The 17,086-nt window shown below is 52.5% G+C and overlaps 2 protein-coding genes across 4 annotated transcripts; one reads left to right on the forward strand and one right to left on the reverse strand.

The window, feature by feature from the left end:
- The first annotated feature begins 468 nt into the window (after positions 1-468).
- Positions 469-3,336, forward strand: OGG1 (8-oxoguanine DNA glycosylase). 2 transcript variants are annotated; one of them, XM_020980988.2, is made up of 7 exons: positions 486-671; positions 770-999; positions 1,083-1,262; positions 2,071-2,252; positions 2,423-2,573; positions 2,678-2,727; positions 2,892-3,336. In XM_020980988.2, the coding sequence occupies exons 1-7, from the start codon at positions 565-567 to the stop codon at positions 3,033-3,035; spliced, it is 1,044 nt and encodes a 347-aa protein (XP_020836647.1). In that variant the 5' UTR covers positions 486-564; the 3' UTR covers positions 3,036-3,336. The 2 variants fall into 2 exon arrangements, with proteins under 2 accessions (XP_078008311.1, XP_020836647.1); XM_078152185.1 differs by lacking the exon at positions 1,083-1,262 and having other exon boundaries at positions 469-671.
- Positions 3,286-17,086, reverse strand: CAMK1 (calcium/calmodulin dependent protein kinase I). 2 transcript variants are annotated; one of them, XM_078152183.1, is made up of 13 exons: positions 16,416-17,086; positions 13,440-13,475; positions 13,215-13,332; positions 10,647-10,778; positions 8,631-8,705; positions 7,877-8,015; positions 6,748-6,874; positions 6,496-6,571; positions 6,045-6,157; positions 4,864-4,942; positions 4,688-4,775; positions 4,063-4,189; positions 3,286-3,968 (listed from the first exon to the last, which is right to left on the reverse strand). In XM_078152183.1, exons 3-13 carry the CDS (start codon positions 13,298-13,300, stop codon positions 3,889-3,891), a joined length of 1,122 nt encoding a protein of 373 aa, XP_078008309.1. In that variant the 5' UTR covers positions 13,301-13,332; positions 13,440-13,475; positions 16,416-17,086; the 3' UTR covers positions 3,286-3,888. The 2 variants fall into 2 exon arrangements, with proteins under 2 accessions (XP_078008309.1, XP_020836643.1); XM_020980984.2 differs by lacking the exon at positions 13,440-13,475 and having other exon boundaries at positions 16,416-17,085.

Here is a 17,086-nt window from a genome sequence, read left to right on the forward strand (position 1 = left end):
TGCCGAGATGCTGTTGGCGGGCCTGGCAGCGGGCGGGAAGAGGGGGGAGGAGCTCCGACTAGAATCCACCGCCCGCGAGACGGTGGCCTCGCCCCTAGCCCTTCACTGAAGCCCTCTCGCCGTGCCTGCTGTGGAGAGGCTGATAGGACGCTATTTCCGCTAGTGGAGAGTCTCGGATTACAGAAGTATCGCGTGAGTGGAACGCCTCGCGCGTTTTTTGCAGCGACTTCCGGCTTTGCGCAGCTAATCGCAACTCCAGGGTGAAAAGCAAGACTGAGGAGTGAAGTGGCCCTGGGGGCGGGGATGGTGCGCCGCTATGATAGGAGAGGACGTCAGCCAATCCTGAGCTGGGAAAGTAAATGCTCCCCGCAGAGCAATGGGCGGGGCTTTGGGTGGGTGAAATCCGGAATGGGCGGGGTTTGGCTCGTGAAATCCAGAGTGGGTGGAACGTCAGGGAGAGGCGGGGCTTGGTGGGCGGAGCGTGGGGAAGAGGCGGTCTTTAAAGAGCGGAGCTTCGGGTTTCAGGCGCTACACGGCGCGGCTCCCCGCCTGGCTCCGGGGGGCATGAGGCATCGCACCCTCGCCTCGGCCCCCGGCCTGTGGGCCTCCATCCCCTGTCCACGCTCCGAGCTGGACCTGGGCCTGGTCCTGTCTTCAGGCCAGTCCTTCAGGTGAGCCCACTTCGCAGCCCCGGAGTCCTGGGAGAGGGGAGGTGTCGGGAACGGGACCTTCCTCACCGGGCGGGCTCTGTCCCTCTCCCCGGGCTCAGGTGGAGAGAGCAGAGCCCGGGGCACTGGACGGGGGTCCTGGACGGCCGGCTGTGGACCCTGACCCAGGCGGACGACCGGCTGCACTACACCGTGTACGGAGACTCGGCCGGGCCCGAGGCCCCGCAGACCCTGCGCCGTTTCTTCCAGCTCCACGTCCGCCTGGCCGACCTGTACCGGCACTGGGCCTCCGCGGACCCCCACTTCCGAGAAGTGGCCCCGAGATTCCCGGGTAAGCGGGGGCCGGGGCGCCCGGAGAGCGACGCCCGAGGACGGCTCGGCCCGGGTGACGCCCCGCCCTCCATACCCCCGCAGGGGTCCGGCTGCTCAGACAAGACCCCGTGGAGTGTCTCTTCTCCTTCATCTGCTCCTCCAACAATCACATCTCGAGGATCACCGGCATGGTGCAACGGCTGTGCCAGCACCTGGGGCCGCAGCTGGGCCGGCTGGACGGCGTCCCCTATCACGACTTCCCCAGCTTGCAGGCATTGGCTAGTGAGCCATCCCCTTGACTCCCCATACTTGGATCCAGGCTTCCCGGCATGAGCCCCTCCCTCACCAATTCTGCTGCTGCAGACCCCTAAGCTGAGCTGCTCGCTGCCCACCTCAGAGCCTTGTGTGAGGGATTTGCGCCCGACCTGGCACCCATCAGGCACACGTCCAGGCAGCCCTTCTTACACCTCCGATCCTAACTCTTCTCTTCAAAGCCTGGTGCGGTGGGAAGAGCACCTAGGGGTGGGGAACCTGTGGCCTTCTAGGTCCTTGAGTGCAGCCTTTTGACTAAATTTTATGGAACAAAGCCTTTTAATGAGGGGATTTGTTCTGTGAAGTTTGGGTTCAGTCAAAGGGCCGCACTGGAGGACCTAAAGGACCACATGTGGCCTCCAGGCCCCAGGTTCCCCACCCCTGATCCTAGTCCAAAACTTGGGTTAAATCTTGGCTCTGCCCCTTACTTTACTGTCTGCCTGACTTCAGTCTTTCTACTTTTCTATTACTTGTTCCCTCACTTATAAGAGGAAGGAGCTGAGCTAAATGATCTCTAAATCTGTGATGCTTTGATCTTCCCCAAGCCTTCCCAGACCCACCCACCTCCACTGTTATCCCATCACTTTACACTTTTAACATGTCTTTCTGTAGGCTTTATGTCTTTCCATACCTGTGTTCCCTGTGAGGCTGTAAATTCCTAGTCACAGTTGGGGTAGAGGGGAAGGGTGATGTGATGCATGTTTCCTACTTGGGCACCCATTGACAAGCCCAGGATGGGGAGTGTTCAGATCATCATGTTGCCCACCTTTCCCTGCAGAAGCTGAGGTGGAACCTCAACTTCGGCAGCTGGGTTTTGGGTACCGTGCCCGCTTTGTGAGCGAGAGTGCCCGTGCCATCCTGAATGAACGAGGGGGATCCAACTGGCTGCAGCAGCTACGTTCAGCATCCTATGAGGAAGCCCAACAGAACCTCTGCTCACTGCCTGGGGTTGGGGTAAAGGTAAGCCTGGAAAGATGAATACTTGTCACCTCCCTGGTAACACACACACACGGAGTCATGATAGGGATTGCTGGAATAGGGAACAGCTCAGGAAAATGGAACTTGTAGGTGAAAGATTTGGGGTGAGGTGTAATGAGGAGCAGACTGGATCCTGAACTGCTGTGTTAAAGGTGGCCGACTGTGTGTGTCTAATGGCCCTGGACAAGCCCCAAGCCGTGCCTGTGGATGTCCACGTCTGGCACATCGCCCGCCGGGATTACAGCTGGCAGCCCACTTCCAAGGGTCAGAAGAGCCTGAGCCAGAAAGCTAGTAAAGAGCTGGGTGAGCAGAGTCCCGGGGCTAGGTGGAGAGGGAGGCAGAGGGGGCCAGGGAGGGGAGTCACCAACAGAAAACGGACAGATTCAGCAGCATTCCTTCTTCTTCAGGAGACTTCTTCCGGAGCCTGTGGGGTCCGTATGCTGGTTGGACTCAAGCGGTTAGTGTTTTATTCCTCTGAGGTCCCCCAGCCTTTACTCCATTAAACCACACACACACGTACACAACCTCATTGCATTGTTCCTCCACCCCCACCAGCTCTGAGCCCATTTGGCTCTCTCTCCCTTCCGAGGGAAGACCCTCTACCCCAGTTCCTTTCCCCAGGTGCTGTTCTGCGCAGACCTGCGACAGATCCCCAAACCACAGATTCTCCAGGCAAAGGCAAAGTCTCAGAAGCGCAAAAGGGGGGCCTCTGAGGAGAGCCGGGGCCCAGTGTCAGGACAAGAGGACACTGGAGACCCAGGGTGACAGGAAACTGCCCCACTCTTCAATAGCATCAAAGACCCTAGTCCCTCAGCAAGGATCGATCCCCTTCCTCCCCTTTCCCCAACCCTACCAAGCCTTGGGTTTAGGGGTTCCATGGCTCCAGGATTCCCTGACTTCCAGCATCTACCTCAAGGGTACTTTATGTCCCCATAACAGATGGTCAGTTGTGCACGATTGAGGAAAGGTAAGAATTTGGAGGTGCCTGCCAAGCTAAAGGGATGAAATAATCCAATGCTTTTAACCTCTTCCCTTTAATATAAAAGAATGAACAATAAAATAGAAATATTTGTTTGGAAAATGGTTGGATACCTTGACCAGAGCATGGGGAGAAATGAGAAGCACTGAGAGGAAGAAGGCCAAGTGATTTCCCCCTCCAGCCCCTTTCACATCTCTTCTCAGGGCCCTGGCTCCTGCTACACCTTCCCTGCCCAGCTCCCTGCCTTCCCAAAGGTCAGGGTGACCAGGGTGAGCACTAGGAAGGGGGTCAGGAAAAGGACCCAAAGCCAGGGCAGAGGGGCTACAGAAGAGGCCAGTTGCTCCCTCCAGGAGAGGCCTGGCCTGAAGTGGGCTCAGGAAGAGCCATGGGAGGGAGAAGAGGAGGAGGCTTCCCTGGAGGCAGGGTGGGAGGGGAGAGCAGAGGCTATCTTACCCCTTCCGAAACAATGAGCAACTCCAAGCCCTACTGCCCTGCAGCAGCCTTTGGGGCAGGCCGGCTTCTCTTTGGCAGGTTCCACCCTAGCCCCTTGCCCAGGAGCTCAGCCACCACCACTACTGCCTTGAAGATGAGCCCTGCCCCTCCAGTTGCCCAGCCCCCAGCAGCTGTGGTGAAGGCTGCTCAGAGCTGGGGTGGGCGAGTGGCTGACAGCTCCAGGGAAGACTCTGCACAGCAGTCCCTGCAGCAGCCAACATGGGGACCTGGCAAGGGAAGAGCATGGACCTCAGAGAGAGCGTCAGTAATGCAAGGCGCCTCTGGGACAGTCGGCCTCCCTTCCCCACCCTGTTGCCTCACCCCCGCCTGTGCCAGGGGCCAGCAGCTCCCCATGGCTGGTGGTTTGGCCAGGTCTGGGTCCATCCTGACTGGTGCCTAGCTGAAGCCGCCTCATGTGCCGCACCACTGCTGTGGCATTGAAGGCTTGCTGAAAGGGGATAAGCCATGGAGGAAGTTAGGGGACTGACCCCAAAGGTCCACCAGCTTGGCCTGAGTACCCAGGGAGGAATGAAGGAAGAATATGGGGAGTGTTAGGTAAGACTATAGACCTAAAGGTGGCAGTCTAGTCTGGGGAGGCCCAGAGAGGTGGTCACAACAGTCAGACCCCAGAGCCCCCGGCTCTAGAGCTGGCCCTGTTTCCACTGTGCCATGTTGTTTCCCCAGTGTGGGTCAGGAGGCTGGAGGGAATGGGAATGGGGAGGGCTGACTCAGGGACTTGGGAAGGAAGCTGAGGCTTGGGTTGCAGCATAAGGCTAGGCCTTGGCAGGTACGTTAGGGAGAAGAGAGGCTGTGGCTCGAGGACAGGCAGAGGATGAGGCTGATGTGACAATGAAGGAAAGTGGGGCAGAGGGAACGGCCACAGCTGGGGGTGAAGAGAGAGGCCAAGGTCAAGGATTTGGGCAAGGGGCCACAGCCGCAGTCTCACCTTCCATTTGCTCTTGGCAAAGTTCTTCTTGATCTGCTCACTGACAGACTGGTGGATGTTTTTGTCCAACGCGGTGTCCCCTGCAATCCTAAGAGGAGAAGGGGTGGGAAGCCGGTAAGGGAGGCTGTAGAGATTTGGGGGCAGAGCCTGGAGAGAGGGGCTGGGGCCTTCCTCACCATGGGTGTTGCAGGGCTTGCTCACAGGTGAACCTCTTCTCAGGATCTTCTTCCATCAAATGTCGAATAAAGTCCTTGGCTTGGATACCGAGGCAGGACAGAGACAGAGAACACAATTCAATATAAAGGGCACTGATGGAATGCCTGCTATGGGCAGAGAAGAGATCATAAGGGTCAGTGAGTTCTGATCATGACCACAAGCCCAGTCTGGGCTCCTCTCAGCACGCTCCCCTGCCCATCCACCAGTTCAGTCAATAAACCTGACTGGATTTGGGGCAAAATCATAAGGGGGAAATTGTCATTGGAACTTCCTCTTGCCCATTCAAATGAGCACCTCCTCTCAAAACCTGCTCTTCTGAAAGGATTAAAGACACTTCTGACCAGAAAGAAAGATGCCCAAGAATAGTTTGATGCACTGTCCTCTTTTAGTGACATTTGAATTTTAACAAAGGGCAAAGACTGGAACTTAACATTTCACACATCATCAGAGCAGCAGGAAAGGGTGTATGTTTTTCTGTGTCTGTGGATTTTAAATTTGGAGGTGGGGGTGAAGCAACCAGGGATATTTATACTAGAGAAGACTGAGGAGGGGAGGAGAATTGTAAGGGTCTTCAAGAATTTGAAGGATTGTTAATCAGTGGAACAATTAGATTTGCTCTGCATTGGCCCAGAGAGGGCAGAACCAGGTGGGAAAATGCAAGAAGAAAATTTAGGCCTAATGTCAGTAAAAGCTTTCTAACAATTAGCCCTATCTCTGCATGAAATGCCTTGAGGAGTTGTAGGTGCCATCTCCTTGGAGATAGTCAAAGTAAAGGCTGGGTGACTGACTATATGTCAGGTAGTTCTAGAGGGAAATTCCTTCATGTGCAGTTTAGACTAGATGGTTACTGATGGTCCCTTCCAATTCTTTAATGATGTGATTGCCGGGAGAAGGGTTTACAAAGCCTCTTCACGACTCTAGGTAAAGGCTAACCCACAGCCTCGGGGAGTCTTCAATTTCTTGTGGACAGTGGCAGCAAGGCATGGCCGAAAGGCAGTCCCACCAAAGCGCTGGCAACAAGTCTGACCCTAGAGGCAGGCGCTTGCTCTGGGGATGGCCGTGCAGTGGAGAAGAGGAAGCAGCAGGACAGGAGGCAGGCGTGAAGCGACGGGAAGGACAAAGTGAGGAACAGCATCAGTACCCGAGTCGGAGATGTCGTCCCAGTAAGGAGAGTCAAACTCATACTCGGCCCTCAGGATCTGTTCAAAGAGTCTGGCGTCGTTCTCGTCGTAGAAAGGAGGGTAACCGCAGAGTCTGACGGGGGAGAAAGGAAGAATCCCTGACATGCCTCTGCACTTTCCCCTTCTCTTTTTCCCATTCAACCCTTTCAACTGTGAAGCAGGGCAGACAACATTTCATCCTCATTTTATAGATTATGAAATGGGCCTAGAGAGACCAAGTGACTTGTCCAGCGATTCATCAACAGAGCTAGAATTAGAGCAAGCTTTCTAAACTCCAAATCTAATGTTCCAAGCCTCAGAGTAGAAGAGGAGGAAGGGAGAAAGGAACAACTTTCCCTGTGGCCCACCACATTGGAGCTCCAGCTATGCTCCCTCCCCTCTCCCCACCCTGTACCTGGGCCTCTCACTCACAGGATGTAGGCAATAACACCAATGGACCAGCAATCCACAGCTTTGCTATAAGGTTTCTGGGCCAAGACTTCAGGGGCTGCAAAGGTGGAAGAGATGGCAGTCTTGCTAGGGGAGCATGCCTACAAGAGCTGCAGCCATCCCCCCAGACTTTGGACACAGGACTCTCGCAGCTCCCCGGAATTGCCTTTCATATCGCACCCCCCAAGGCTGTTGGCTCCCTTTCTCCACCTTTAGATTTGGCTTCATTCCTACCTACATATCCTGGTGTGCCACACGCTGTGGAAAGCACGCTGCCTGAGCCTTCCATCTTGGACAGCCCAAAGTCCGAGATCATGATCTTGGAATCTTCCTCTAGGCTGTAGTAAAGCAAGTTCTCTGGCTTTGGGAGGAGAACAATAGTAACCTACATGTATATGGCTTTATCGTTGACACCATGCTTTTGCCTATATTATCTCACAGAATCTGATTTGGAAAGGACTTCAGATGCCATGTTAATGAGACCTCTAAAAAACATTCATACTCCACTTAAAGACTCCTAGCGATGGGGTGCTTACTATCATCTGAAGCAGCCCCCCATTTTAGAGTCAGCCCATCACTGTAGCCTACTGAGATCTTTTTGCATCTTGAATCTGTCCTCCATATTAACTCTCCTTCCTAGCTGATGTCATTTGCAAACTTGATAAGTATGCCGTTTATATCTTTATGTAAGTCACTGATAAAATGATATCATTCCATCTTCACAATAGCCCTGTAAGGTCGGGCAGGCACATACTGTCCCCACTTTACAAATAAGGAAACAGGCCCTCAAAGGTCACACGATGAGTCAATGGCAGAGCCAGGACCCGACTCTCAGTTCAATACCTTTCTCACTACCTTATCCCTTCCCCCAACCTTTCCAGCTCTGATCCTCATCCCTTCCCCTGGTCCATTTCCCTGTCACCCCCTTCCTTCAAACTCCCTCATAGTCTTTCTTTTTAAATTAATTACATTTTAATTTATTAATTTTAAATCAAGTAGTTTTTTCTTTTTAAATTAATGTTTTATTGATCACTTTTGTGTTTACATCAAAGTTATTTCCAGATATACCCCCACTACCCTCCACCCACACACCTACTAAGTAAGCCTTACCTCTTAACAAAGAAAAATAAATTAAGCAAAACCAATGAACACAGCAATCATATCTGACATCAAAGGAAACATACACACCTCCTACCACCACCATCACCATCACCTCTCTAATGGAAGGAGGTGGGGTGAGAATTTTCCCAACTCTTCTCCAAGGCCATGATTGGTCAAAATTGTACATCATTCAAGCTCCCTCATTTTTTCTCATTCTATTCCTCATTGCACCCCCCAAAAAAAGACACAAAAAAACTCTCACCTTGAGATCTCTATGTACAATGCCCATGTCATGGAGGTACTTGACAGCATCAAGCACCTGGCAGATTAGTCGGCTGGCATCCCGTTCCGTGTAGAAGCCCTTCTCCACAATTCGGTCAAAGAGCTCACCCCCAGACACCCTGAAACGAAAGAAGCAGACGAGACAATGCCTTCACCAGCTTCGCGTGACACTCCCCTCCCCTGTGTGTAACATATCCGCAAGGCCCGCCTCTGCATCCCCCTCTGAACCTCCTAGAATGCTAATGGGAGGAGGGCACCATCAGAAAGTTAGAGGGAAAGGGCAGAGGCTGGATAAGAACAATGCCAAAGATGTTCAAGTCTGATCTGAGGCAGGATTAAGGCCAAAGAAAAGATGGTGCAGGAATGGGATCATGGAAACAGCAGTCTGGGGCAGCAATGAAGATGGGGGTGTCCAGAAGCTGAGAAGGAAGGGGAAGATGTCCTGGTCAGCAGCAATGCCAGAAAGGAAGGTGGGAATGTCTGAGACAAGAGTGGGGTCCAGTGGGACAGCTAGATGGTGCAGTGGATGGAGCACTGGCCCTGGAGTCAGGAGGACCTGAGTTCAAATCTGGCCTCAGACACATAACACTTACTAGCTGTGTGACCCTGGGCAAGTCACTTAACCCCATTGCCTAGCCAAAAAAAAAAAAGTGGGGTTGGGAGATGGAGTCACTAGAGCAGGAAGAGGCTGAGGAGGAAGTAGGGGGAGGGTCGGGGGAAGGCTGGGTCCTCACAGCTGCATGATGAGATAGAGGTGCCCGCCACACTCATAGATGTCATCCAAGGCCACAATGTTGGGATGTTTGATCCTAGAAGAAGAAATGGAGGTGGAGATTCAGAGCTGAGGAAAAGCCCAGAGGCCTCTCTCCACCCCCGCACCCAAACTTAAGTGGGAGGCAGTAGACAGTGCTCTTTGGAGCTAAGGACATGCCACTCCAGGAAACAGGAACAGGGCAATGCTACCCACTACCAATTACATGGACGTGATTGAGGACTTGTGACTGGTGACATGAGTGTTGCACCTGCCAACTGAGGTCACAACCCTGGTTGACTTGGGAGCAAGCTTTGAGAGTTGCTGGGACCAAAAAATAAAAACATCACCAGACTGACCAGACAACAGACATACATAAAAACATATATGCAAATGGTATGTCACTGGGCTTGCATTCAAAGCCTCTCCAACTTGGTGGGATCTGCCAGTTTATACTATATATGCCGCCATGAAGAGACAGGGAGGTCACTAGTGGAGAATACTTAGTACCAGTATTTAAGATCACTTTGGGTAATTAAAATTTGTGATTTCATTGGAATTATTTAGGAAGAGTTAGGCATCCCCTTCTAGACAAGAATACAAGCCTGTATTAAGCACCTACTATGTGCCAGGCATTGTGCTAAGCACTTACAAAAATGATCTCGTGATCCTCACAGTAACCCTGAGAGGTGGGTACTATTACTATCCTAACTTTACAGCTGAGGAAACAGAGGCAGACAGAGTGCCTTACCCAGAGTCACACAGCTAGGAGGTATCTGAGGCAGGGTATGAACCTAGATCTTCTGGATTCCAGGCCAAGCCCTCCTATCCACTGTGCCCCCTAGCTGCCTCTACTAATGCAGATGGCAATTGTCCTGCAATTCACAAGTTTGGAGAGCTGCCCAGGGCAATAAGAAATTGTGCCTTCGCTCAAGATGATATAACCAGTATGTGTCAGAGATGGGACTTGAACCCAGGTTTTCCTGATGCTCTATCTACTACACCACAATGCCTAGGATCCTCAGGACTATCTCTCACATTATTTAATAGGCCAGTAATAATAGGTAGCACTAGGCAAACATTAGAGGTTTCTGGAGCTCATTCCCCTCCCCCAGCACTGTCCAGAATTGGGTATTCAGCCAGCCCTGGCCAGGTGATTGACTCAAGGGACACCAGGACTGCTAGTCAATTTACCTGACTGTGTTGTAACATCAGGTCAGGGAGACCAGACTCATCTGGGCAACAGCAGAGGAAATAGTCCCAGCACCGGCCTCAGCACCATCAGAGAGCATGAAGCCCAGACGGGATCAGGGCAGAAGCCAAGGTGAGGGGCCTGCCTTATGGTCTGATGTGTGATGAGCAGGACACCCAGAGAATAAATCTGGGAACTACTAGGAAATGCAGGGCCCCGGCATAAGTCCTGAAACCATAGGCCAGAAACTCAATGATGAGAAAGCTAAGCCAGGAGTCGTGCCACCTAGGGTTCTCAGGCAGCAGCACTGTGCAGCAGACAGAGTCAGGATAATCAATCCAAAGAAACCCAAATAAAATCCTTCTCACATTTACTAGCTTTATAATGCTGAGCCAAGTCTCAAACTCACTGAGCCTCATTTTCCTCATCTGTAAAATGGGGATAATAGCAACCACCTCACAGAGAAGCTTCACTATGATAACAGATGGATGGCACTTTGCAAACTTGGAAGCCCTACATAAACCCCAGTTACTATTATTAAATCTGTTACTGGCAGAAACTATTAACTGCTTGATTGACAACTAGGTCCTCAGGTCAGACGCCAGCAGTACTGACATCCCTCAGGACCAGAATGATCAAGTCAATGATAATAAATGCAAAGGCAGTGGTGGGTTTGGGCAAAGTTTGTCCTGGACAGAACAAATATGGAGTGGCTGGACTCAGGCAGAGCCAACCCAAGGATGGAAAAAGGCACAGGGGGAGGGCTGGAGGCGAGTCACCATAGGAGACAGCCCAGCTCCCACCCACTTATGAAGCACGGCAATCTCATTCTCAATGCTGCTCTCCTTGCCCTCCAAGGCTTTCTTGGCGATGCATTTGATGGCCACGAGTTTCTGGGTGGTCTTCTCTTCAGCTAGTATCACCTCAGAGAATGCTCCCCTGTCAGGGCAAAGAGGGGTGAATGGTGAGGTAGGGTAGGTAGAGAGGAAATGAGGAATACTTCCAAAAAATCTGGGCCTTGGCATGGCCTGGGTCCCAAGCACATAGGTGAACGGGAGGCTCACAACAACTACCTCTTTATCAACAACCCACCAAGTCATGGGACCTGAAGGCCATGAGGCCCCCCATACCTGCCCACCCCCAGGAGCTCCCTAGCATGGTGTCCAAGAGGAAAAGGGAAGCCTCAGCAAGGGGAGACAGAAGGAGGGGCAGCCCATCCTAAAGCCGTACATTTAACCTTCCCTGGCTGGGGCTGGACAGTTTCCTGAGGTCCTTCTGAGTAATAAGTCTTAGCACACTGGAGCTACAATCAAGAGGCTTGGGTTCTAATCCTGGAGCTTGGCCAACTTGCTGAGCTTCTCCGGGCCTCATTTTTCTGTTACATAAAATCGGGGTAATGATGTATACAGGCTCTACCTACCAGGGCTGTTTAAAGGACAGAAAACACAGGCAGGGGGCAGCTAGGTGGCACAGTGGATAGAGCACTGGCCCTGAAGTCAGAAGGACCTGAATTCAAATCTGCCTCAGACCAAACACTTGACACTTACTTAACTGTGTGACCCTGGGCAAGTCACTTAACCCCAATTGCCTTAAAACAAAACAAAACAAAGAAAAGACAGGCAGGAACTTTGAAATGCATTTTGGGAATGTTAGGGATTATAATCATTATCTGCCTTCTTGCCTACTCCTTCCCAAAATTTGAAGGTCCCCAATCCTTTCTTCCCTTGAATGTGTTCTCTGTACCCTCCTGCTGGAGAAACCCTATCAGCAAAGACTCGGAGAAAATCATTCAAACTAAGAGGTAAAGGACTTATGACATCTTTAACGTGTGACCCCTCTGAGGGGAAAATGCATTATAACAGGGGACAAGAGGACCAAAGAATGAATGTCTATCAATGCAACGAGAATGTAGGATGGATGAGGAATTGAGGGGCTGTGGGGAAGATCTTGGCTGCCCTGAAATCACATCTGAGGCTGACCTTGTAGATGGAGTAGAAAGGGGAAGATGTTGCAGCTTCCTCATCCTTGCAAGAAGCTTGTCTCGCCCCCCTCCAACCAAACCCCACTATTCTTTTTTTTTTAGGCAATTGTGGTTAAGTGACTTGCCCAGGGTCACACAGCTAGTAAGTGCCAAGTGTTGGGTCTGAGGTCGGACTTGAACTCAGGTCCTCCTGACTTCAGGGCCAGTGCCCTATCCACTGCGCCACCTACCTGCCACCTACCTGCCCCCCTCCCATTATTCTTGCCTGGCTTGCACAGAGTAACAACCGAAGGGCAAGGTAATGGAATAAGGTAGGGGGCTAAGAGCTCAGGAAGCTCTGTCAGTAAAAATCAGTCCTTGCACACAATAGAATCATTTTGGGGAAAGAGACTGGAGACCATCTGAGACTTGGGAACCACAGCTGAGTTAAGCAGAGATAAGACCTTAGGTTTCTTTTCTCTTACCAGCCCAAATTAGACATCACCTATGGTTCTCATGCCTCAGGGACAGGCCGATCCACTCATCTGTCAGGAGCCAAAGACCATTTGCTAGCCTAGCCAGACAGGACTGGGCCCATTTTCCATTTCCCATCCCTCAGTACAAGACTGAAGCTGTCATAAGGCAGGCTCAATGTACTTTGAGCACCGACTCTTCCCACTATCCCCATAGGGGAAGCCAGAAGGCAGTCACCCCTACCCTCAATCTTCCCACTCCTCCCCCACTTTCTCTTTCCTTCCATTCTCAGGCTCAGATATCAAGACCTGTTGCAAGAAGAACTTCTGAAAGCTTCTCTCTCCCACTCATTTCTCCATTCCAACCAAGTCTAGCTTTAAAGGTCTTCCCAGAACTTAGCACAGAAAGGGCCTGGAGTGGGGAGGAGAGACTGGATTTGAAGGGGGAAGGGTCTAGGTTGGCCCTTGGAGGAGGGATGGGAATGGAGGGAACCCCTGACCTGTAAGTCTAGGTATTTTCTGTGGTCCTCTCTAATACCTCTCATAAAGAACCTTAATCTGGATTCTTCATTTTCCTCTCTTTCCTCTCTCAAGCCCCACCCCCTACACCAGCTGGGCAGGACAAGGAGTGAGGTCTCCTGCTGGTCTGCAGATGTGTCCATGGGCAGTTCCATGGGCGGAAGTTAGCAGGAAACAGCTGAGGGGCTGGTCCAGAGGAAAAAAAAACCCATCCACTTCCTGACAATCCAACGTTGATGCCCGAGGCCCAGCTTGGGGGAGGTAAGCCCCCTTCTCTCTTCCCCTAGGCTTCTGATACATCTCTTCCAGGCCTACCTAGGGATCATTTGAGATTGCATCCCAGCCCCTCTCTGTCTCCCTGGCTGCTCTTAGGCCTGCTTATCTTTGAGAGAAGGGAAAGGGGAAACAGGAGACATCACTTACGTGCCCAGGACATCCCGGAATTCATAAATGTCCCGAATGTCATCTGTATGCTTCTTCCAGCTGGGTCCATCCACTTCCCGAGGCATTGCCCACTGCCCACTGGCTGCAGCCAGGGCTCCTGGGGGGTGGGACAGCTTGGGCTCAGCAGGAGCATGGCCTCTCCAGGACCCCACTTCTGCTTTCTCTTTCCCAATTCTAAACCAACCTCCTTCCCAATCCTTTCACCTCTTCATCCCTTGAATAACAGGGATTCATTTCTTCCTGTAAAAAACAGGTGCCCAGATCAGAGCTCCTAATGTCACTCACACACAGACACAGACACAGACACAGGCACAGACACACACACAACACACACACACACACACACACACACACAAACACACACCGCTCCATAATCCATAATGTGATGATGGAAACACTCCAAAGGGGCCTGAGAAATAAGTGAAATTCCCCTGGGGTGGGAGGGTCCTTGATCACAACAGTGATCCCCTGGGGGTATGTCCAGGGTATCCCCTCCTCCCCCTCTCTTAGAAAACAGGTTCCCTGCTCTCTCTCTGCCTCCAGCAATATTCTCAGCCACATTTTTAAATAGCTCCATTTGCTCTGTTGCCATGACAACAGCAGCCACCTCTGGAACAGCTGGTACTCCCTCATCCTCCCACCTCTCTTCTGACCGTCATCCCCCACTCCTGCCTCACCCATGGCAGATGCCTGGACCTCTGGGCCTTGTCCCCAACCCCTGCTCTTAGATTCTGGCCTAGAAGAGCCCCCAGCCCTCCTTGATCTCCACCCCCACCCCCTCCCTGATACACAGCTTCCAGATCAAACTGGCATGAGATTTGAGGCTCCAGGGTCCTCTTGCACCAGCCAGGCTAGGCTCCTGCACTTAATCCTTGATCCAGTGCCCTGCCCTCCCTTCCCCAGCAAGGGGCAGACAATCTCTATCTCCATCAGCTTCCATCCAACCAACTCAAATTCATCCTGAGCCCCCCAATGCCCATGCCAAATCTAGAAGTTCTCCTAAGAAAGACCCAGAGAGGATGGAAAATGAGCAGTAATTCCAGTTCTCAGACCTTGCGTTACATAAGAGTTTAATTCAACGTTTCCCCAGGAGGTTCAAGAGTTAGTCTCAGTTCTGCACCCTAAGCCAGAAGGGGACTGACCTGAGGAGAAAATATAAGATGGAAGGGTGATACCCCATGATAATCTGAGCTAGAGGGACGCAGCAACAAGAGCTCTGCACCTCAGCTTTCTCACCTGTAAAGGGAAGGGGTTGGACTAAATGATTGCTAGGGTGCCTTTTCTCTTTTCCATTCTCTGAATCTATGGGAATCAGGAGACCTGTCTTCTAGCACCGGCTTCACCACTAATGAGCTGTATGTTCTTGGGTCCATGACTTTCCCTCACTAGACCTCAGTTTCCTCATTAAGAAAAGGAAGATGGGCTGCATGATCTGTAAAGTCAAAGACCAGAACTTACAAATGTCCCAGAATGAACACTGTGATTCTAAAGGGGATGGACACCCAGGGATCCAGATGTGTAAAGGGCGTCACTTCCCTGACTCTGGTCCCATGCTCAGCCCCTCTGGCCACAGCCTGATTCCCTCAGGGATGAGGCAGGCTCCATAGTGCAGACCAGGTCAGAACCTAAGTTTGAGTGGCACTATCAGGCTCACCATTGCCCAGGGAAGCCCCCATGTTCAAGTATCAGGAGCCATAGGACAGGAACAAAAGCGAGGTCCTTCCTGAAGGCAAAGCATTATCCATGCCTCCATCACAACCTCCCACTGCTACCCCTCTGTATGGCCAACTTTTCAATAGACTCCTTAAAGCCCAGAACACCTCTAAGCCAAAGAGAGGCCAGCCCCAATAGAAGTTCTGGCAGTAAAGAAGTCCCTTTCCTTTGCCATGCGTAGTCCTCCTCCCCACCCCAGGCTCCAGAGCCAGAAAGGGGAAGATGAAATTTATTTGTCTCTATGAAAACCCCTAGTACACAGAGATCCTCCACCACAGGACAGAGCCACAAATCTAGGCACATGCCCTAACCCATCAACACCTGCATGAGCAGATACACCCCCAAATCTAGCTATGCCGTTATACTCACACACACACACACACACACACACACACACACACACACACACACACACACCCCTTCAAAACAAGAGAGGTACATCCCTTTACTCTAACACCCACATACTCTTCCACTGGGACACACCCTAATACTCCTATGAAAGGCAGGGAGGGGTTGCACTATATGATAGATAGCTCCTCTCATCCATCTGGACACCCTATGATCCTTCTGTAACCAACCTAAACACACACACGTTCAATAATCATATACCTTTCCTTGCAAACATACCATTAATATATACAATCTGACACACTGAAGCTTATCCATCCCTTAGGTCTTACACACAGTACAAACACAGAGCGACATATGTTTGTGCAAAATGCTGACTCTTGTCTAGGGAAGGGGAGCAGCTGCCCCAGGCCCAGAGATCAGCACACCCATCCAAGGAAGGACCAGCTACCTCCCATGGCCTTACCAGAGAGCAGACTGACCCTGTGGGTTTGAATCCAGGGGAAGAAGTGTGCCGAGGCTGGCTCACTTAACGCCTACGTCACCCCTGCCCCATTTCAGTTTCTTTATCATTCACTAAAACATATCCCAGCCACTCTTTCATCAGAGATTCAGACTAGGTCTCTGGGGATCTCCTGGGAAAGGCTGAGGAACTACAATGCTCCCACCTTCAGCCTAGAGACACACCCTACCTGCCCCCCCCACCTCTGCTGGGACAAAGACCCGGACCTTTGTTTGGAAGGGAAGGCTTAGGGACAAGGCCGATAGCTGACAAGGGGCAAAGTTCCACACAGGTGGCCCTAGATAGAACAGGTGTATGTGCTTGGGAGCCCCTGAAGTCGGGGTGGAGAGAGGGACAGCTGTGGAGGAAGGAGGGTGTCACCTGCAAGGAGACTTCCCCGATCCCTCAGTCAAGGGCTTAGAGCTTAATTCTCCTTTCTACTGCATAGCCCCTTCCTCAGCAACCCAGGGATTGGGCTGGGCTCAGGGGACAGGAGGCAAGATGAGGGTCGATTACCCCTAGGAGCCCCAGGGGAGGAGCCAGGTAAGGCCAGAGCGCAGGCTCCCTCAGACCTCGCCCCGGGCTGGCGGTACCCAGGCAGACTCTCTCCCGCTTACCTGAGGCTGCCCAACAATGGTGAGAGGGTGGGAGGTGGGGGGGTGGCTCCTTGGGTCGCTCGGGCCCCCACCCCCACCGCCTCCCGAGGCCGCCGCTGGCCCTGGCCCCGATCTCCGAGCCGCGCTGCTCCCGCCTGCCCTCCTTCGCGCTCACTCCACGCTCCTTGCAGCCGCCTCCTCCTCCTCCTCGTCTTCACTCCGGTCCCCTGTGCTCACAATCAACGGCAGTGGTGGCTTCTCCTCCGCCTCCGTCGGCGGGCCGGACGCTCGGCGGGTTTGCTCTGATGTCAACCGGGCGGAGGAGGAGTTTGTGCGGCCGCAGGAGGGGAGAGGAGAGGAGGGAGGAGAGAGTGAGAGAAGAGAGGAGAGGGGAGGGCAGAGGCGGGGCGCGGAGGAACCCCTACAGAGCCTTAAGCGGGGAGTGGGTACAGGAGGGATGCGCAGCGAGAGCCGAAGACCTCTAAAGATGAAAGGCGAATAGACTGGGGGCGAAAGAGAGGGGCGGCTGCCTCTCCAAATCGTGGACCGGGCAGCTCTGCTTGCAGTTGGAGCTCCTGAAGCTCAGACAAAGGGGAAGAGACTTGTCCAAGGTCGCACAGGTGGTGAGTGGCAGAATGCCTCTTCAAACTCGAACTCCGGCTCCAAATCCACTGCGCCATGCCGTCTGCTGT

This window comes from Phascolarctos cinereus, unplaced genomic scaffold (assembly GCF_003287225.1).
Source record: "Phascolarctos cinereus isolate Bilbo 61053 unplaced genomic scaffold, phaCin_HiC Scaffold_4;HRSCAF=312, whole genome shotgun sequence".
NCBI classification, from domain to species: domain Eukaryota; kingdom Metazoa; phylum Chordata; class Mammalia; order Diprotodontia; family Phascolarctidae; genus Phascolarctos; species Phascolarctos cinereus.